Here is a 24,000-nt window from a genome sequence, read left to right as displayed (position 1 = left end):
CGTGGCACTCTTATCACCTCTATAATCTTTACTATGCCCGCCCTTCTTCTTAATCGTTTTCCAATCTTTCAAGCAGTCATATTCTCATAATTCACCTCGGCATTCTCATCTCTGTTCTCAAGCTTTGCTTTCTCTTTTTATCTTAAAGATCACGATTCTGACCCAAATTTTAACAATGGTCTTATTACGGTGCTATAGATCTTGACATTTAGCTTTATATATATATATATATATATATATATATATATATATATATATATATATATATATATATATATATATATGTATGTATATATATATATATATATATATATATATATATATATGTATGTATATATATATATATATGTATATATATATATATATATATATATATATATATATGTATGTATATATATATATATATGTATATATATATATATATATATATATATATATATATGTATATATATATATATATATATATATATATATATATATATATATATATATGTATATATATATATATGTATATATATATATATATATATATATATATATATATATGTATATATATATGTATATATATATATATATATATATATATATGTATATATATATGTATATATATATATATATATATATATATATATATATATATATATATATATATATGTATGTATATATATATGTATGTATATATATATATATGTATATATATATATATATATATATATATATATATATATATATATATATACATACATATATATATATATATATATATATGGTTGCCAAGTGTTTTTAAGTTAGTTTTGGTTGTGGGAAGATTCCAATTATGATAATCTTTAAAAGAAAAAAGAACTAAAAAACACTAGATAGCATCGATACATTTTCAACGTGAAGGAGGCTAAGAATGCTTCGTATGGGAGAGAATTTGAGAGTGATTGGTTGGAAGTTGTTATTATAAAAGCAAATTATGTATTATAAAATGTTGATGGTAGAGTAACTGGTTTAGTGTGAAAGGTAGTCTGTGATAAGGGTAGGGTAATTCTTCATGACTTTGATATTGTATTGGGTTAAGTTGTGTGAAAATTCAAAGAAATGTGGTGCAAAATTCTGGGATAAAACTATTTTGGAATGGAATGTTGAATTATGGATGTTTTCAGATTATGTTCGACCTTAAACATTCAAGCGGAACCTACAGTCGAAGATTTTGTGAAAATTTGCAAATAATCCTTCAAGGAATGTTGCTTACGTAAAGAAATTTTCAACTTTTGGAAAGGGAGAAAACTCACACAAAATCATGTATCCACATCTACATACATACATTATAAGCCCTTTTTCATTTAGAGATGTTGGCTAAAACAGTATCTTGACCTTTGTTCTTATTGATTTATACGGGAACCACCATAGATACCCAGTTCAAATTACTTATGGTCATTAATTACATCATCTTTTTAGACCCTTATCATGACTCAGTGGATTGCTTTGGGAGTGCATTTTCATTGCATATGAAGCACAAAGATTTTAGTACTGTACTGTGGTTTGTTTGTCAATCGGCTTACGTACTGTTGACTGTCATTATCTCGTACTCTGGATTAACAGGGGTCCTCTACATAATGATTGCTTGTCACTTGCAGGTATGATGTAGTTTACCGCAGTCGAGTACCTAAGCCTGTGAATATTAGTAAAAATTATGCATTGGGGAAGAAAAGGTTAGCTGCCTGGTTTGTCTCCAACTGCATTACTAGTTCAGGCAGAGAAACGTGAGTATTGAAATAGAGATATTAACAAATTTATCGTTTGACATTTTCAGATATTCTGGAAAAAGTAGACGCATTTAGCCCTTCATGATTTCTTTTTTTATCTCATCCCCTTAGCACTCTCCTCTCCTTACTATATTCTGATCTCATGTTAGCACATGTCACTCAATATTTTTTATTTTTTAAATGATTCATATATACTTTTAGAAGATATATTTCCACAAAACTTATTTTTGCGGAAAAACTGGAATATGGTAGATGCAGTACAGTATTGTTAATGGGCTTCCCAACATGGATAATGGCAGATATTAGCACAGATCATTGGGAATGGTTTTGAATAGTGTATGTGTAGTTTTTTCTGGACTCTCAAGGTGCTAGTCCTTGGGACTGGCAGGTAGAGAGTGGTAGGCTTGTTTATTCCTATGCAAGATACGAACTTTTGTCGTCTTGGAATATTGTTTCTCTACTTAAAGGACTTAGGTTTTATAGCTAGGTAAAATACATATTAATTTATTATTAATATTATTATTATTATTATTATTATTATTATTATTATTATTATTATATTTATTATTATATTTATTATTATTATTATTATTATTACTACATGCTAAGCTATAATGCTAGTTGGATAAGCAAAATGCTATAAGCCCAAGGGTTCCAATAGCTCAGTGAGGAAAGGAAACGAGGAAATAAATAAACGAAAAAAGAAGTAATAAACAATCCAAATAAAACATTATAAGAACAGTAACAACATTAAATGAGATCTTTCATATGTAAACTAGAAACTTCAAAGAAAAAAAAAGAAAAAACAAGAGGAAGAGAAATATGATGGAATAGTGTGCCCGAGTGTACCCTCAAGCAAGAGAACTCTACCCCAAGACAGTGGAAGACCATGGTACAGAGGCTATGGCACTACCCAAGAATAGAGAATAGTGGTGTGATTTTGGAGTGTCCTAGGAGAGCTGCTGACCATAGCTAAAGAGACTCTTCTATCCTTACCAAGAGGAAAGTAGCCACTGAACAATTATAATGCAGCAGTTAACCCCTTGAGCAAAGATAAATTGTTTGGTAAACTCAGTGTTGTCAGGTTTATGAAGACAGAGGAGAATGTGAAAAGAATAGGCCACATTATTCGGTGTATGTGTAGTGAAAGACAAAATGAGCAGTAACCAGAGAGAGGGATCCAATGTAGTATTATCTGGCCAGTCAAAGGACCCAAGCGGTAGTATCCGATATATTTGTTATATAAAGAGAGTCAGTCATGATGAATTAAATCCAAAAACGGGAAAAACACCAAGAGCACAAAAAAAAAAAAACGACCAAGCGAGCAAGTCCAAAACAGAAGGATGTCCTAGAGGGCGCTCGTGTTAGGTGTCGGTGGCATGGTCCAAGTGTGGTTTCTAGGGCCTCTGTTACGGCCCTTCCCTTTGATGAAGGAATTATCTAAATGGAAGACAGCCTGTGAATAGTGGTTTTCACACGCCCCTGCTTTATAAACGACACCCACAAGGTGCTCGCGCGAGGGTAGTAACCTCTGCTTTCCATGCTTTTATCTTTCTCTGGTATATTTGGAAGATTTATATCAGAAAAGTGTAAAGAAGGACCCTTTTTACCGGGCATCACAGGTCTCTCCCCAGAAATAGATTTTTCCTTCGTCAAAATCCCTTTTTAGATAGCTAAACTGGGAGAGAACAATAGAACAATATTAAAAAAAAAAGACTGAAGTAGTGCAACCCAGGCTGGATAGTTGGTGCAAAGAGCCTTTGTTGCTCTTAGCGTATGGTGTGAAAGGCTCTCCTTGTGTAGTACCTCTGGACTTAAAGTACTGTACAGTGAAGTCAGACTTCAGGTTGAATGATTTAAGTGAAACTTGGTTATGTATAGTATTTACTTTTAATTTTCCATACCTGTAAAGGCTGTAAAAGGCTTGGTAATACAGTGTAGGTACTGTTCAAGGAAAATTCATATTTTTGGTATGAAACAGGGACTCTGGGATTGCTAATGCCTCCTTTTTGGAAGACTCAGCAATCTTGATAAGCAAGGCAGGATTCTTCAAGGTAATGTTTAGTGAAAATCGGTTTGGTACACCATTGAGCTGTCATCAAGATCCTTTCCAAAGAAAGATTTTTGTAACAAGTTTTTTAATATCTTTTGGCAAAACATCTAAATAGGTTTTCCGAAGGTAATCATCTATTCCCTAGCTTGAGAGTGGTTTTGTAAAAGCCTTGGAGCATGTGATACCCATCTTACAATCTCCAATGCTATACAGAAATCCCTTGATTGTGGTCAGGAAGATCGTATGAATGGCCTTGATTTTAGTGCGGCCTTTGACTGTGTTAATCATGAGGCCCTAGTTTTCAAACTCAAACTGTTGGGAGTGGTTGGGTCTTTTCTAAGCATCATTATTGAACTTTTAAGTAATAGATCGCAAAGAGTTTTTGTTGATGGGTGCCATAGTGAGTGTAGGAATGTAATATCTAGTGTTCCTCAGTGTGGTGTTCTTGGTCCATTACTTTTCATACTATATACGCATGGCATGTGGTTTAGCCAAGAAAACTAATTGAACTAAAGGTTCGTATTATATGTTGCAATAATGTAAAGCATTCAAGCATTTTCCCAAAGATATTCAAGTTTATTCATTAGAAAAACAGGTTACTGTACTTTACCTATTAATGGATAAATTTTGAAAATTTGGTTGCCATATGGATATAGTTTTTTAAAGTTTTCATAAGCAGTGTACTGAAAGACAATTTTGTGTAAATTTGTACTTGTAATAAACAACATTGTTATTGCGATTCAATGCTTTAGTACATTTTAAAAATTTGATGAGCTCATATATTTTTAAATCCTCAGTAATGTAAGTTAATCAGTTAATCACATAGGGGGTTCAGGTTGTAAAATAATTAAGGTAAATCTTGAGCTATGTGATTGTGTTTATAATAGTACAGATGCTCCCCTACTTACGAACATTCGAGTTACGAACAACGGTACATACGAACACAAATTGAAGGAAGTCCAAAGTCCAAACATGTTCGTAAACATCCGTAGATTTCATTTCAAGTTAAATTCTCTCTCTCTCTCTCTCTCTCTCTCTCTCTCTCTCTCTCTCTCTCTCTCTCTCTCTCTCTCTCTCCGTATTTTTATTTTTAATGCAGTTAAATCTTCATATTTCTTTGAAAATTATTAAAAAAAAATTTATATCCTTATTCGATGTTTCAATTAAGGGAATAGTAACGGATCGGAAGAAAACCACTTGATTTGCCTCTCGCCTTCCGTCAGAAGAAATATAACGTCATCAGACTTTTGGCATTTTTTTTTATTTCTTAACATATTAGAAATATCTTCAAGATGAATATTACATCAGCGCCAATATGTTACAGAAAATCAGTTTCCCTACAGTTCTTATTATTAGGTATCATGCGAAATCGTTGTAGCTCTTTCTGTGTGTGTGTGTGTGCTCGCTCTGTCAATCGCATATGGGTAGTTAATTCTAAAGCTTCATACAGTATTCAATTTTTCGTTCAATATTAAGCCTTCATATTTCATTAGACATTATTGTGTTTAATTATGGTTTATTAAAGCACGTTCATATTTCTTTTTAATTTCTTGAGCATTTCAATAATCAACAATTACTTTTGATTTACTTTTGGTTGGGAGATCAGCTGATCTCAAAATGACGCTGCAGTTTTACGATTATGCGCACATATATTACGAATAGCACTGATTTATATAATTTTCTTGATATTCGAAATCTCTTCATAGTGAATATTACAACAGCGCTAATATATTATAGGGTATCACATTTTCCATACAGTTCGTTGATAGACCTTATTATTAGTTATAAACGGAATACGCAACCCCCCCCCTCTCTCTCTCTCTCTCTCTCTCTCTCTCTCTCTCTCTCTCTCTCTCTCTCTCTCTCTCTCTCTGTCTCCGTATTTTGATTTTTAATGCAGTTAAGTCTTCATATTTCTTTGAAAAATATTAAAAAATTCTTTATATCCTTATTCGATGTTTCGATTATGGGAATAGTAACGGATCGGAAGAAAATCACTTGCTTTGCCTCTCGCCTTCCGCCAGAAGAAATATAACATCAGACTTTTTTTTTCTTAACTTTACGGTAAGTTGTACTAATCTCATAACTAATGATACAGACCACTAAAACACTTAATATCGTTACTCGGTGTTTCGATTATGAGAATTCTGTAATAAGATTATTCGGCAACATAATGAAAGGAAATCATTCGGTTTTTCAGCGCTCTTTCGCCAAATACATGACGTCACAAGATACGTGACGTATACTCTACAAAGAATGATTCCGTCGGTCAAAATTAACCTTCTGCATTTTATTTAACAATACCAAAACAACCATGAAGCAGTTAAATGCACAGTACTGTTACATACAGTAAATACAGTACGGTACAAGTCAGCTGATTTGATAAGCGTGAAAAGGTAAACGTTACAGTACAGTACATAATGCAAATGGCCGCTTGTTTACGTAAGTTTCTAGCAAAAAAATTGGGTAATGGAACAATAAAATATCTTTCAGTACATTTATTTAAAAAGGAATTAATGTACAGTACTGTACTAAATGTACAGTACACTATATTTACTACGATTTTACTTAAAGTCAGCTGATTCAGAAATGCAGTGCATATGTATGGCCGATTGTTTGTGCAAGTTTCCATTATGTAGTGTGCAGTACAGGATAATAAAACAACATACTGTACTGAACTTTACAGTATTATACAGACTACTGTAATATGATAAAGTAAAATATTTGTAATAACCTATTTTATATGAAATGGGGCTATTTGTTGACTTCTACTGCTGAAAATCGTAGACATCTGAGTTAGGTTCTGCTTACTCCAGACCAAAATTTAGCACTAACGACTTACGAACAGACTCTCGGTCCCTATTGTGTTCGTAAGTTGGGGACTGTCTGTATATTTTAATTTATACTAAAAGATTTTTTTTTCCATTTTTGTAGGTTAGTGAGAACACTTATGAGATGGATTAAGATTGATGTGTATGGCAAATGCGGCACATATAAATGCCCAAGGATCGACGGCAAGAGTAATTGCTATGAACTTCTGGAGCGGAACTACAAATTCTACATGTCATTTGAGAATTCCCTCTGCAGGGATTATGCAACTGAGAAAGTATTCAACATTCTTCGGTAATTAACTTTTTTTATACCTTTGTATACCTGTTCTGTATCATGAAAACCTAGCCTATCAATAGGTCTATTTCTGCAGTTTTACAGTTGAGGCAGTACATTATTAATTCAGGATTTACATAAATACATACATACATACAGACATACATACATACATACATACATACATATTAGAAAGAAAATTTAAAGTGGCAATTGACAGCAAGAACTTCAATATTTTGGATTTTCTAACAACCAAGCTTTTGGAAAACCATGATTCTCATCATCAGGGCTCATCATCATCATCATCTCCTCTTACACCTATTGATACAAAGGGCCTCGGTTAGATTTCATCAGTCGTCTCTATCTTGAGGTTTTAATTTTATACTTCTCTATTCATCGTCTCCTACTTCGCACTTCATAGTCCTTGGCCTTGTAGGTCTGGGTCTTCCAACTCTTCTAGTGACTTGTGAAGCCCAGGTGAACGTTTGGCGAACTGACCTCTCTCGGGGAGTGCAAAGAGCATGCCCAAACCATCTCCATCTACCTCTCATCATGATCTCATCCACATATGGTACTCGAGTAATCTCTCTTATAGTTTCATTTCTAATAGAGTCCTGCCATTCAACTCCCAATATCCTTCTGAGGGATTTGTTCTCAAATCTACTAAATCTATTGGAGATTGTTTCATTGTCATACCATGACTCATGTTTATAGGGGTAACACCGATCTCACTAAACTGATTTATAGTTTGATTTTTATTTGTAATTTCAGGCAATTTGATTTCCAAATTTGACTTGATCTGGCCATTGTCTGATTTGCTTTTTTCAATCTTTCACAAAACTTCATCAGGGCTATTTTCCCTTTTGGGGCCCCTGGGCTTATAGCATCCTGCTTTTCCCACTAGGGTTGTAACTTAGCAATTAATAATAATAATAATAATAATAATAATAATGATAATAATAATAATAATAATAATAATAATAACAAAATATGAATATTAACATAAATTGGTAGACACTCATCTGGTGAATAGTAAGATTCATATCATGTTAGAAGTATCTCAACTATGACATTGAAATAAAATGAATCATAGTATCACTAAGGGAAAAAATACAGATATGGTTATGAAAATAAATACACATAAGAATAATCTAATATAGAATGAAAGAATTCACATTACGCATAGTACATTCTTTCAATGGCAGTAACCATGGCATCAGTACGCTATACTTTTGGCTTTCAGTCTTCTTGTTGACTTAGTCTTGATAAGTAGATACTGCATTAGCTCCCTCCACATTTCAAAGCATTTATAAGTGTTAACTAGCTCATACCGTACAGTATAAAGGATATCTTCATATAGTATAATTTTTGTGTATAAAGGGTGAAGTAAAATATAGATAATGAAAGATACTTATTGGCTTTCAGTCTTCTTGTTGAGCTAGTCTTGATAAGTAGATACTGCATTAGCTCCCTCCGCATTTCAAAGCATTTATAAGTGTTAACTAGCTCATACCGTACAGTATAAAGGATATCTTCATATAGCATAATTTTTGTGTATAAAGGGTAAAGTAAAATATAGATAATGAAAGATACTTTTTGGGAATTCTCACTTTTACAAACCTCACCAAGATACAGTACTAAAGAAGTGGTCAGAAATTGTTTAAAGAAAGTTTTTCTAATAGCTTTTCAGTATTTCCAGTCTGCCTAATTATAATGTTTGTATGAGGTTGTGATTTGTTTGTATAATCTATTTAATTGAAGTTTGTAAGAATAAAGCTTATGGGAAAGCTAGGTACAAGCCAGGAACTTTTAACTTTTTGGCGTGATGTATTTTTTTAGATTTTTATTATTATTTAAAAAAGAATAAGTGTTGTTAGGAAACAAAGCAAAGTTGTCAAATAAAGATGAGATTTTGTGGATTACAGATGGCAACTGCTTTATATTCTACAAAACATGATGCATCGTCTATCTACTAATATTTGAAAAGAGCTATCAATGCAGTAAACAGATGGTTGAATGCGCATGGATTTAGATTTTCCTCACCAAAAATAGTTGCCTTCTTTCAAGATGTGAAATCAATCAAATACTTTACCCCCTCTAAATGAAAATATCCTCTCCTATACAAAAGAAGTAAAAAAAAGGGCATTCTTTTTATGAAAAGCTGATATTGTGAAGCCACAGACCAGCCAAAGCTGAAGGTAAAGAAAATAACTTTATATACTAAAAGTTGTATTGGGGTTTCATGTAGCATGCTGATAAGAATATATCTTGAGTAATATTATAACACAACATGTAGATCTAATCTTGCCAAGTGTATTCTTCTGCTTTAAAATTAAAACTAAAGGAATTGGATGTGGTTCATGTTATGGGGCTGAGGACATGGACAGGAGCTTTGATAAAATCACCTGTTGAGAGCTTTAATGTAGATTCTCATGAATTGCCATTGCAAACCTTAAGTCAATGATTAATGTTGACTCGTCACATTTATAAGGTGCAAGCATTTATTTTTAAAAAAGATACCATGCTGGAATTTAAGGAAAGTTGATACAGAATACCGAGTTTGGCTTTGTGCTAAACACAATAGATTTTTCTTTATTTTATGAATCCTTATCATAAAATGTTCTGTTTCTACTAACTCCACAGTTCAGGTCAACATGTTTCATAGACTGGTTTAGCACTGCTCCATATGTTAAGATTAATTGATGTTAATTGTGATTTTATAAAACTTATATACCCAATATTTTATTACTGTACTGTACAGTACACTACTCTTTTGTGCTATACATACTTGTTACTTCCTACATTGATCTCACCATGATGCTCATTAAGACTGTGTATAAAAGCATTTTTTAAAGGTGTTGAGAATATTATGATCTTTTAATATTAGTTGATAACAAAACATTTGTAGCACCACTAACAAATCCAGAATTTTTTGGTACTGTATACTTGCTATATATAGATGAATTTAGAACAAAAATAATTCACATTGGATGGTGGGTGAGAAAATATTCAGATATATAGTTTGCGATACAATGAATTTTTTTTTTTTTTTTTTATGTTGGGTTGCTAATTTGCTGTTAGATAAGACGACAACTTTCAAAGTTTTGTTTAAAACTTGGCGAAGTATATGAAGAGCTACATTCCTCTTCTAAAGATTATTTGCTATTATTGAGGAAACTTAACCCTTTTACCCCCAGGCTATTTGGAACTTTCCAACCCTTAACCCCCAGGGGTTATCTTTTTTTCAAGCACATTTTGCAGTATATTTTTTTTAAATTGCTCTAACTGCCTTAATTTTTTGTCAAAGAGAGGTCAGGTTGGTCTCATTCTCTTGGAAAATGCCTGAAGTTTCTCAAAAAATTATCAAAAATATGCAAAAAAAAATATAAATAGCATTTTTTTTGCAAGGACGTACCGGTACGTCCATGGGGGTAAAGCGATGAGTTTTGTGAAACGTACCAGTATGTCCTTTGGGGGTAAAAGGGTTAATAAGAACATGTATTTATAGCCTTTTCTTGATATAAGGTTAACAATGTTTAGTTTTAGAAGTTATACTTTTAATATGACGACTCAACTCGCTTGAAAATTATTACCTGTTAAAATATGTACAGTCATGAAGGTAGACATTAGCATCAGTTAATTTTATGAATGAATAGTACAATATATTAGTATAGCTTTATTGTTTTCACAGATATGATGTTGTGCCTGTAGTCTATGGTCTTGCAAATTATTCAACTCAGTTACCACCTGGCTCTTACATTGATGCACTGGACTTCCCAACTGCCAAAAGTTTGGCAGCCTATCTTCATTACTTAGATAAGAATGACACTGCTTACAGTGAATATTTCAGGTAAGTTTAGTTATTGTTTGACATGTAGTTTTTTTATTATTATTATTATTATTATTATTATTTTGTTATTTATTTTAATTTTTTATTTTATTATTTTTTATTTCTTATTTATTATTTATTAATTTATTAATTATTATTACATACATACATATACCAAGGCACTTCCCCCAATTTTGGGGGGTAGCCGACATCAACAAAGAAACAAAAACAAAAAGGGGACCTCTACTCTCTACGTTCCTCCCAGCCTAACAAGGGACTCAACCGAGTTCAGCTGGTACTGCTAGGATGTCACAGCCCACCCTCCCACATTATCCACCACAGATGTAGCTTCATAATGCTGAATCCCCTACTGCTGCTACCTCCGCGGTCATCTAAGGCATCGAAGGCAGCAGCAGGGCCTACCGGAACTGCGTCACAATCGCTCGCCATTCATTCCTATTTCTAGCACGCTCTCTTGCCTCGCTCATATCTATCCTCCTATCACCCAGAGCTTCCTTCACTCCATCCATCAACCCAAACCTTGGCCTTCCTCTTGTACTTCTCCCATCAACTCTTGCATTCATCACCTTCTTTAGCAGACAGCCATTTTCCATTCTCTCAGCATGGCCAAACCACCTCAACACATTCATATCCACTCTAGCTGCTAACTCTTTTCTTACACCCGTTCTCACCCTCACCACTTCGTTCCTAACCCTATCTACTCGAGATACACCAGCCATACTCCTTAGACACTTCATCTCAAACACATTCAATTTCTGTCTCCATCACTTTCATTCCCCACAACTCCGATCCATACATCACAGTTGGTACAATCACTTTCTCATATAGAACTCTCTTTACATTCATGCCCAACCCTCTATTCTTTACTACTCCCTTAACTGCCCCCAACACTTTGCAACCTTCATTCACTCTCTGACGTACATCTGCTTCCACTCCACCATTTTCTGCAACAACAGACCCCAAGTACTTAAACTGATCCACCTCCTCAAGTAACTCTCCATTCAACATGACATTCAACCTTGCACCACCTTCCCTTCTCGTAAATCTCATAACCTTACTCTTACCCACATTAACTCTCAACTTCCTTCTCTCACACACTCTTCCAAATTCTGTCACTAATCGTCCAAGCTTCTCTTCTGTGTCTGCAACCAGTACAGTATCATCCGCAAACAAAAACTGATTTACCTCCCATTCATGGTCATTCTCGTCTACCAGTTTTAATCCTCATCCAAGCACTCGAGCATTCACCTCTCTCACCACTCCATCAACATACAAGTTAAACAACCACGGCGACATCACACATCCCTGTCTCAGCCCCACTCTCACCGGAAACCAATTACTCACTTCATTTCCTATTCTAACACATGCTTTACTACCTTTGTATAAACTTTTCACTGCTTGCAATAACCTTCCACCAACTCCATATAACCTCATCAGATTCCACATTGCTTCCCTATCAACTCTATCATACGCTTTCTCCAGATCCATAAACACAACATACACCTCCTTACCTTTTGCTAAATATTTCTCGCATATCTGCCTAACTGTAAAAATCTGATTCATACAACCCCTACCTCTTCTAAAACCACCCTGTATTTCTAAGATTGCATTCTCTGTTTTATCCTTGATCCTATTAATCATTACTCTACCATACACTTTTCCAACTATGCTTAACAAACTAATACCTCTTGAATTACAACACTCATGCACATCTCCCTTACCCTTATAATAGTGATACAATACATGCACAAACACAATCTACTGGTACCATTGACAACACAAAACACATATTAAACAATCTCACCAACCATTCAAGTACAGTCACACCCCCCTCCTTCAACATCTCAGTTCTCACACCATCCATACCAGATGCTTTTCCTACTCTCGTTTCATCTAGTGCTCTCCTCACTTCCTCTATTGTAATCTCTCTCTCATTCTCATCTCCCATCACTGGCACCTCAACACCTGCAACAGCAATTATATCTGCCTCCCTATTATCCTCAACATTCAGTAAACTTTCAATTTTATTATTAATTATTATTAATTATTATCAAATATTAAGCTAGTAATGAAACTATAAGAGAGATTGTTTGAGTGCCATATGTCGATGAGATCATGATGAGGGGTAAATGGAGATGGTTTTGGGCATGCTCTTCGCACTCCTCAAGAAAGATTAGTTCACCAAACGTTCAGCTGGGCTCCGCAAGGCACTAGAAGAGTTGGAAGACCCAGGCGTACATGGCTGAGGACTATGAAGTGCAAAGTAGGAGATGATGAATGGAAAAGTTTAGAATTAAAAGCTCAAGATGTAGATGACTGGCAAAATCTAACTGAGGCCTTTTGTGTCAATAGGCGTAGGAGGAGATGAGGATGATTATTAAGCTACAACCCTAGTTGAAAAAGCAGGATACTAAAAGCCCATGGACTCCAACAATAATAGCCTGATGAGGAAAGGAAATAAAGAAATTAATAAACTACCAGAGAAGTAATGAACAATTAATGTTTTTTTTAGAACAGGAACAATATTAAGATATATCTATGATATATAAAATGTGATGGAAGACTTACGTCTGCCTGTTCAACATATAAAAATTAGCCGGAAGTTGGAACTTTTGAACTTTACCAATTCAACTGCCTGATTAGAAAGATCATTCCACAATGTGGTCATAGTTGGAATTAAACTTCTAGAATACTGTGTACTATTGAGCCTTAAAATGGAGAAGGCCTGACTATTACAATTAACAGCATACCTAGTTTTATGAGCAGGATGGTACAGTCTGTGGGTAAAAGGAATATTAATAGTCTGAAATGAACAGTAAAAGGCATATAAGTAACAGAAATGAAAAGGATGTAGAAAAGATGGAAATATGGGGGAAACCTTTTAGCGTTTGGCATTTCTGAAAGAAGAATTATTACAGATAGAATATAGTTTAAAGTACTGAATAAAATGGAACAAGGTAAGTAAGAAAAGGGTATATGGATATCTTTGGATAATTAAAGGTATAAGGAATAAATTAGACTGAAATGAACAGTATAAATACATCATACATACATATACCAAAGGCACTTCCCCCAATTTTGGGGGGTAGCCGACATCAACAAATGAAACAAAACAAAAAAGGGGACCTCTACTCTCTACGTTCCTCCAGCCTAACCAGGGACTCAACCAAGTTCTGCTGGTACTGCTAGGGTGCCACAGCCCAACCTCCCACATTATCCACCACAGATGAAGCTTCATAATGCTGAATCCTCTACTGCTGCTACCTCCACGGTCATCTAAGGCACCGGAGGAAGCAGCAGGGCCTACCGGAACTGCGTCACAATCGCTCACCATTCATTCCTATTTCTAGCACACTCTCTTGCCTCTCTCACATCTATCCTCCTATCACAGAAATGAAAAGATAATGGAGAGACACTAGAAAAGAGGGAAGAATTGGAGAAAAATTTAAGCCAATTGGACCCATGTTCCTTTTACTGTCCTTGTAACATGACTTTACAACAGCTTACTCCACTGAATGGTGATGTAATGGCATATCTGAAATTGTTCATGCTTACTCCCGTGAATCTCCAGTGTACTGTACTGTATATTTTTTAGAATAATGGTACTGTATCTATAGTACAAGACCATATAGTTGACTCAGCAGTTGGGGAAGCATACTTACGTATTACTTTAAGGGACTGAAAATTTAGAATCGTTGAGATCCTTGAACAAAACATTTTTATTATTTTAAGAAGGATTTCCAAGTGGTGACTAAAATGGATACCTGTGTTCATCCTTTTATCAAACTCTGCAGCCAATAAAGTTATGGAAGTTATTATATGGTAATTAAGATTGTGATAAAGGACTCTTTATTACCCTAATGATGATTTGGTAAGATGTGAACTCGCAGGTAAACTACAAGATGTATATTTTTTTTTAGAAGTTTTCAGAATATTGAAGGCAATATAACTCTTAACTTAATCCTTTGACTTTAATGAGACTATTATCTCTTAACTGTTTTAATTCCTCTCTCATATAGAAAGATACAAGAAAAACCTACAAATTTCATGCCAGTTTATAAATTATAACATAGGAAACCCACAACATAAGTGGTACCTCTACATACGAATTTAATTCGTTCCACAACCGACATCGGATGTAGAAAATGTTCGGATGTAGAAACAAATTTTCCCATAAGAATACATGGTAATTCATTTAATTCGTTCCTCAGCCTAAAAACCCATAATAAATCCTTAATAAATGGCTACACATAATTACACATAACAATAACATAACTGCATAATATGAAAGAAGCATGTAAAAAAGATAATTATAAAGAAATAATAAATAAAAAATATGTTTTATTGCCACTTTACCTTAGAGACAGGCCAACGCAGGTGTAGGATTTGCTACGCCAGGAGGAGACGGACGATCGGCGAGAAGGTAGACATGGTGTTAACATGTTCTTTAAATAAATAAATACTCTCTCTCTCTCTTGTTCTTCTTCACTGTTAGTGTTAGAGATGTCTATTAATTTTTTCTGAGAGAGAGAGAGAGAGAGAGAGAGAGAGAGAGAGAGAGAGAGAGAGAGAGAGAGAGAGAGAGAGAGAGATTAAACAAAAATGAGAGATTAAACAAAAATGTGTTGTGTACATATGATTTTTAACAGCGTTAACGAGTTGGAAGACAGTTAAATGTAAGTAAAAAAAACAATATCAGCAAATCTGAATTCCTTTATTAACTAAAACAAATATTGATACAAACACACTCGTGTGCGTATGCGCAAACACACACACACGCACGAGGAGACGCCATCGGCGAGGAGGTAGAGATGGTGACTGCAATAACATACCGTAACTTACACTACGGAAATTTTAATCTAACTTAGCTTATTTATTTTTTTTTTTATTTTTATATTTCATATTTTTTACATTTTTTTTCTTATGATTTTTTATTTTCATCACTTTCAGTGACGAGTTACGGTATGTTATCGCAGTCACCATCTCTACCTCCTCCCCGACCGTCTCTCTTACTGCGTAGCAATTCTTGCACCTGTGTGTGTGTGTTTGTGCATACGCACACGAGTGTGTTTGTATCAATATTTGTTTTAGTTAATAAAGGAATTCAGATTAGCTGTTATTACTTTCTTAGTTACATTTAATTGTTTTTCAACTTGTTGACGCTGTTAAAAATCATTTGTTCTCTAAACACATTTTTGTTTAATCTCTCTCTCTCTCTCTCTCTCTCTCTCTCTCTCTCTCTCTCTCTCTCTCTCGGAAAAAAAATAATAGACGTATCTAACACTATAACAGCAAAGAAGAACGAGAGAGAGAGAGAGAGAGAGAGAGAGAGAGAGAGAGAGAGAGAGAGAGAGAGAGAGATTTTATTTAAAGAACATGTTAATGCTATGTTTAGAGAGAAACAGAAAAAGAGAAAAGTCTTATTTAAAAGAGCTTGTTAATGCTATCTTGGTTTTCTTTGCTTCACTTTTTTCTTTCTTTCTGTTCATCATGCTGGCCCTTCTCACAAATGATCATTGCCAACAATTTCTTTGTCCTTTATCCCTATCAACAAAAGGCGTTCTATCTCTTCCAGGGTATTGCTACGATGTCTTGTAATAATGGTGATCCCCTTCGATGGTTATTTGCTTTAATGGCTGCCTTCAGCTTGATGATCCTCGAGATCATAGGCCTATTCCGGCCATATTGTTTAGCCATACAGTATCACTCACATGCACACTGCTCTCATGTTTTTCTATAATTTCTTGCTTCAATTCTAATGAAAGAATTGCCTTCTTCCTGTACTGAAACTTAGCTTCTTAGGCACCATGATTATAGGTAAAATCAAAAAGGAAATGTGAGAAAAGGAAGAAATTAAGCACTGTTAATAACAGACCAAACAGAGGACAACCACACGATACACACAAGAACAGAGAACTGAGCACTCAACGCTCAATGGCGTAATGTTTACTTCGTATGTTGGAGCAACACTTCGGATGTCGAGGCAGAAATTTGGTCGAATTTTACTTCGTATGTTGGAAAATTCGTATGTTGGGACATTCGTATGTAGAGGTACCACTGTACAAGAATATAAAAGGGAAGATACAGCTAAATTGGATGAGTCCTAATTTGAAAAATAGTATAAGATAAATATACCTTTTTCAGTGTATATTATTGGCATTTGTGTTTAGAACATAAAATCAAGAAAAAAAGCAAAGACTTTAATGAAGGGTATATAATATCACAAGCGCTAGATAATACCTTTGAATTTATGTTGACTGACAAGAGAAGAGATTCTAGATTTTAGGTGTGAGGACTTGATGCGGATGGATAAAGGCTTTGTGAAGTTACAAAGGGTAGTACAACAAAGACGAATATTTGTCTTACAAAAATTACATTGAGATTCTGCTGAAATGATGTCACAGGCAAATAGAACACACTATAGATTTTTAATTTAAGAAATAAGAAATTGAAAGTACTGTACAGTAATTTGTGTCATGAATGGAACAAGAAAGTATAAAATATACAACAGAGCAGTACCTTGGAATCAAGACAAGAAATTTAAGAGACTTGAAAGAAATCCTGGAGGGATTTATATCTTTTGTTTATTACATTTTCAGTTGGAAACCTTACCACCAGTTTCCATCAACATGGGACATGTATGCAAAGCCATGGTGTGACCTGTGTGCACAACTCCATGATGATCATTCCTCAAAAGTCTATGACATAGACAAGTGGTTCATCACAGATTCAAAATGTATGGATAATCAGACGCCAGAGATATCAAGATTCGTTACTGGTCTTCCCTATATTGATGTCACTGACCCTAAAAACATAGATCTCTCCTCAGTGGTGAGATGAACTATGTGTAAGTAGATTTTTGCAACAACATAAAACATATTTGTTATCAAAGGAAAAACTTTAATTTGACTACTATATTTCATAAAAGAAATTGTTTTAGAATAAAACTGTGATATTTGATTCTCTGTATGTGTTCTCAATAAATACTGTATGATATAGGTTTTTGTAATTTTTCTTGACTTCCTTTGCAATGCATATCCTATGGTAAGTAAAACTTTTTCAGTAATTCAGTTCTTGTCCAAAATTAAATAGTTACAATTTTGATAAAGATTAGATTCCTTGGTGAGATTTAATGTACCCTGACAGAAACTGTATTAATTTACCACTTATTTTGTGTGAATTTTCCCCATTAAAATGGAATGAAAAAGGTAGGTATTTTTATTTTCGTTTGTATCTGTGAACATGTACAATAAGAAAATTGATATTAAGCCTGTTATTCTTATATATGCAAACACTGTCAACATGATTTATAGGCATATTCCTCCTTAGGTTCAATGACGATTATGAACCTAATTATAAGAACAAACAGGTTTATCATTTGACCTTGGATGATTATACTCAACTAACACTTGTCACTCAGGAAATCTATATTTCAGCTGAAAATATAATCATACTTTGGAAAAAATTCTTGAACAACCAGGGAATGTAAATGTAAATTTTATTGTACACTTAACATTTCCATCTCTGCTCAAACCAGATGAGTCTATACCTAGTCTTTAAATGCAAAGGCAACTCATTTGATCACTTTGTTTGAAAGCAGAGCATTGAGAAACTCTTATTGTCATTCCTGCTTTCCAAAAGCTACTATGAGATTCAGGGCCTCTGTAATACGGTTTTTTCGCAATAATTTTTTATCTATGAATTTCATAAATATAACGCTTATTCAGAATGCACATTATATCTACACATAAATTTTGACTATATTTTGCATTACGTAGGTTGAATAAATTTGGTACTTATAATGTAAAAGTGACGTTTTTTGAAGACGGGCCAACTTACTCAGAGAAAAGGTTTCGAACGCACTCGTTACGTAACTTATGACGGCATTTCTTCCCTCTTTTTCGATCGATGATTGGCTATACGTAACGAAGGCTATATCTCTGGCAACAATGACACTAAAGTTTAAATAAAAGCAAAGCAGTACACCTTTATGAACTCTGAAACCTCTCCACTGATAATTGTCATAATGAACAAACCAACAAAATATGTTAATAAATACAAAAGCACTTCGATTACTAGTCTAACTCCCAAAATAAGTTTCCTAAGAAATTACCATCCATCCATCCATATACCAAAGGCACTTCCCCCAACTTTGGGGGGTAGCCGACAACAACAAGAAACAAAACAAAAAAGGGGACCTCTACTCTCTACGTTCCTCCAGCCTAACCAGGGACTCAGCCGAGTTCAGCTGGTACTGCTAGGGTGCCACAGCCCAACCTCCCACATTTCCACCACAGATGAAGCTTCATACTGCTGAGTCCCCTACTGCTGCTACCTCCGCGGTCATCTAAGGCACCGGAGGAAGCAGCAGGGCCTACCGGAACTGCGTCACAATCGCTCGCCATTCATTCCTATTTCTCGCACGCTCTTTTGCCTCTCTCACATCTATCCTCCTATCACCCAGAGCTTTCTTCACACCATCCATCCACCCAAACCTTGGCCTTCCTCTTGTACTTCTCCCATCAACTCTTGCATTCATCACCTTCTTTAGCAGACAGCCATTTTCCATTCTCTCAACATGGCCAAACCACCTCAACACATTCATATCCACTCTAGCCGCTAACTCATTTCTTACACCCGTTCTCACCCTCACCACTTCGTTCCTAACCCTATCTACTCGAGATACACCAGCCATACTCCTCAGACACTTCATCTCAAACACATTCAATTTCTGTCTCTCCATCACTTTCATTCCCCACAACTCCGATCCATACATCACAGTTGGTACAATCACTTTCTCATATAGAACTCTCTTTACATTCATGCCCAACCCTCTATTTTTTACTACTCCCTTAACTGCCCCCAACACTTTGCAACCTTCATTCACTCTCTGACGTACATCTGCTTCCACTCCTCCATTTGCTGCAACAACAGACCCCAAGTACTTAAACTGATCTACCTCCTCAAGTAACTCTCCATTCAACATGACATTCAACCTTGCACCACCTTCCCTTCTCGTACATCTCATAACCTTACTCTTACTTTACACTCTACTTTATAGGTCACAATCAGATTGACAAGGTGTAGGGAATAGTTGGTCATTTTCAAAAACGTAGTAGACAAGCTTGATTTGATAACTGCCTTATTCAATGTCAAGCAATTTTTATTTATTATCTATCTACCTACCTATTTACTGTAAAAAAAAAAAAAAAAGCCAATAATTATCGTCAGAATGATGACTTCATGAGGCTCCACCCACTTTGGCCTCGTTATAATTCAGGATAACACTGAAGGCTATAATGGGCATTGTTGGATTATAAAATTGAAATTCTGGCTATAAAAACTCATTTCTCGAGTAGTTGTAAGAAGTGCTAAATGATCCTCAAGGATCTCAGCAGTTGGCCTAAAGGTTTAATTCATGTATACTACTGTTGCGGCACTACTGCTACAGTAGTATTACTACGCTAGCACAGATACCCCACCCACATTTATGTATCGTTCCGCCATTCATAAAGTCTTTGTCATGTTTTTTCACTGTGCAATAAGCCATGGCCTCCTCAGAAATTAAGTTTAACATTAGATGATAGGTTATTTCATGAAGCTGACAAATTATGGCAACTGGGTATGTTATTGCCCATGTTGAAGCTAAAGATAAAGTATGGTATCATTCCTTCATTGCATTATCATCTTTACTACTATTTGTTTGGCTACATGTAGTAAATACATGTAGTAATTATTTTAAAGGATAAATGAATTATGTTCACTTTACTTCTATAAATTCCCATTAGATGAACAAATAAAACTCCTAAAACTATTCATGATTTATTTACAAAATGCAGTCATGCCCAAAACATAGCCAACACGGTCGCACGACCTATGAAGAAGAAAAAAAATTATATCGGATGATCCGTTGGTCTGATGGAGATTTTAGCACAAAAATCTTATTTTAACAAAAATAGTTATATAAAGACTGTTTACATACAATCTCTCTTTCTCTCTCTCTTGGTGGCATAGTGAATAGTTAATGGAAATGTTCAAAAGCCTGAATGACATTACAAGTGTTATAATCATGTTACGCTAAATACAAATCAGACCATAAACATTGGATTTAAACTAGAAACTGAATAATTACCTATTCAGGCTATAGTAAATATGGCCACGGGCTTTCTCTTGACTGTATAAAGTTGCAAGTCGTAAGACAAATGCAGTTTTGCAACCACGGGGGCATTCCAAATCCTGTTAGCCATTCTTGACTGTTATGGGTTTCAGAGCCGATGGAAGAAGGTGAATGGGTGTCTGGTGGATGGGCGGGGCAAAATTTTGTCAAAAGGTGTTTACATTGCTTACGTAATGAATGTTTTCGACTCTTGGCTCGATATCACTGGCCATGGCGTCGGCTAGATCATTTTTACTCTATAAAAATTAAAACTATCGGGTTTAGGTTATTGATAATGCTGACCAAATTTGTGTGTGGTTGTAAAATATACATATGTCAACTTTCAGCTACATCTGATGCTTTGATAAGGAGCAAAGTCCAAAAAACCGTGTTACAGAGGCCCTGAATCTCATAGTAGACCGTCTAATTTAGCTTTGTAGTCCTGCAGATTTATTTATCACATTCAACTTTCATACTATGGAAATGTAGACTCAAAGGAATTTTTCTATTTTTATTTGTGAAATAAGCTTTTATTGAAAGGCTAAAGGTTAAAGGTGTCTGGGTCCAGTTCCAGTTCTATCAGAATAGATGCTCACCAGAACATCAGCCGGGCAACCCCAACCCCCCCCCCCCCCCCACTGTGGTGCCCTACCACAGCAGTAGCCTCCCCAGTAAACAGCTTAAACTCACGGCCCCAGGCGAGGATCGATCTGCTGCCATGCGAATGCTAGGCAAACATGTTACCACTGTACTAGCCAGGAGGTTTAGCGCATTTTTTTATTTTCTGGAAGTTAGCTAGAAGAGGCTCATTTTGCATTTGAAAAAAAAAACCGGTTATTAATATTGCGCCCTAGATGTTTTCATTTCTGGAAGTTAGCTTGAAGAGGTTCATTTCGCACTTGAGAGAAATAGTTATTAATGTTGCTTCATTGGGAATATGTCAGTGTGGTTACTCTGTGGCGGGATGTTACAAAAACAACCCCCACACCCTTGAATCACACTAAACAGACAAATGTCTCCTCAATACAATCTTTCCCCTTACGTTATCTTGGACAAAAGGACCAAAATCAAAACAAAACATATTTCTTCAAACTGCAATACAACTTCAACAACCAAAATAATTACACTTACAACTAATCTTTAACTTAATAAATATACCAAAAAAACCGTAACACCATTCAAATAAAAAACCCCTAACAAACTTAAAACTAAACCGCACACCAACTCAAAATGTGTTTATATATATTACGACACCAACACTGTCGCCACACACAAGCCGAACTGTCCCCATACTTAGCCTGACAAAACTTTTCATATTCCCTAAAGAAGTCATATACATCCCTACTGCTATGTTCATTAAAACTTTCACACCTAGGTACCTCTGTCATAAACACTGTCTTACAAACTTCCTCTACTTCATTCTCACTACTATCTTCACTGCCTACTCCCTTCTTGTTGCCTTCTTCATTCGAATACAATGAATCTAATTCTACACTCAAAAGACCTATCTTTAACTATTCCCTTCTTACCCTTTTTCTTACTAACCACCTTCACCCATTCATGATCATCCTCACTCACACCCTGACCTTTCTTCTTTTCTTTCTTCACATTATCTTTACCTTTCTTCTCAGTCCTCCTATCACCCTTCGTTCCAATCTTACTATGTCTAGGCCCTTTACTTTCAATATCACTATCACTACCTTCCCCATTATCACTAACACTATCCTCTTCCACCATCAACCCGTTACCAGAAGCAGAAGCCACTCCTCCGACTGCACCTTCACCCATGACAGTTTTCATCATCCCCATTACTTGCCCTACCATTGCTTCCATTCGTTTCTCATTTTCTCGCATCCTCATCTCAACACCCTCTTCCACTCTCTCTACAGTTCCCTTTAACTCCCTAAGCTCCTTCTGCATCGCCTCATTCTCCCAATGCAACCTCTCATTCTCTACTAGCAACCTATCCTCACGCTCCTTACTCAGCCGCAATTCCTCCTTCAAAACCCTTAATTGCTCCTCCATTTTTCATCAACCTTAATCCTAAGTCCGTCCTTCGTCCAACAGTCCAGCTTCCTATCCCACCTCGGCAGTCCCTGTTCGGGCGCCAAAATAATGTGGTGGGATGTTACAAAAACAACCCCTACACCCTTGAATTACACTAAACAGACAAATGTCTCCTCAATACAATCTTTCCCCTTACGTTATCAGCAGCGGGACTCTTGGACAAAAGGACCAAAATCAAAACAAAACATAACCTTAAAACATATTTCTTCAAACTGCAATACAACTTCAACAACCAAAATAATTACTCTTATAACTAATCTTTAACTTAATAAATATACCAAAAAAACCGTAACACCATTCAAATAAAAAACCCCTAACAAACTTAAAACTAAACCGCACACCAACTCAAAATATGTGTTTATGTATATTACGACACCAACACTGTCGCCACACACAAGCCGAACTGTCTTTTCACGGCAAACTACCACTACAGTTTATGGTAACAGAAGAGTTCTTAATTTGCCATAACGGCCTCAACTCCTTGAGTCACAGGTGTCAGTATCATCATCATCATCATCATCATCGTCATCATCATCATACACAATCTTTATAAACAGGCCAGGTCATCGACAATCGTCAATCCAAAACAGCAGTCTAAATATGATCAGTTCCAGGCCAGGTCATCAACAGTTAATTCAACAAAAAAAAACTCTCAAAGGAGGAATCACGGCCTGCCAAAATAAAAAAAGAAAAACACTTACGAACACTCCTAACTAACTGAACTATCGCACTATAATCAAAGATAAATAATAAATTGTTCCTATCATTCACAAACACGACAAGCAAAGATAAACAAAACTGTACTTACTTTTGAAAACCAATGAACACTTCCACGCTGGTAATAATATTGAAGTACATCCAGCGTTCACACAACTGCCTTAAGCTGTCACATAAAAAAAGCATTCGCTCCGAAACATTCACCACTGTCGTAACCTAACTAAAAAATGTAAACAAACAACCTCAAATATACCGACAGTCTTCCCCACTACAAACAATCATTCGCTAACTACCACTTGTT

The 24,000-nt window shown here is 35.2% G+C and overlaps 1 protein-coding gene across 1 annotated transcript in view; it reads left to right on the top strand.

Moving 5' to 3' along the window:
• Window positions 1-24,000, top strand: part of LOC137625927 (uncharacterized) — a 205,809-nt gene that overhangs the window by 99,896 nt on the left and 81,913 nt on the right. Inside the window, exons 8-10 of the mRNA XM_068356940.1 lie at window positions 1,623-1,748; window positions 6,739-6,927; window positions 10,601-10,759. Coding sequence (XP_068213041.1) covers window positions 1,623-1,748; window positions 6,739-6,927; window positions 10,601-10,759 — 474 coding nt within the window. The remainder of the gene's footprint in view (window positions 1-1,622; window positions 1,749-6,738; window positions 6,928-10,600; window positions 10,760-24,000) is intronic.

This window comes from Palaemon carinicauda, chromosome 33, assembly GCF_036898095.1.
Source record: "Palaemon carinicauda isolate YSFRI2023 chromosome 33, ASM3689809v2, whole genome shotgun sequence".
NCBI classification, from domain to species: domain Eukaryota; kingdom Metazoa; phylum Arthropoda; class Malacostraca; order Decapoda; family Palaemonidae; genus Palaemon; species Palaemon carinicauda.
This window is presented reverse-complemented; position numbering and strand designations above follow the sequence as displayed.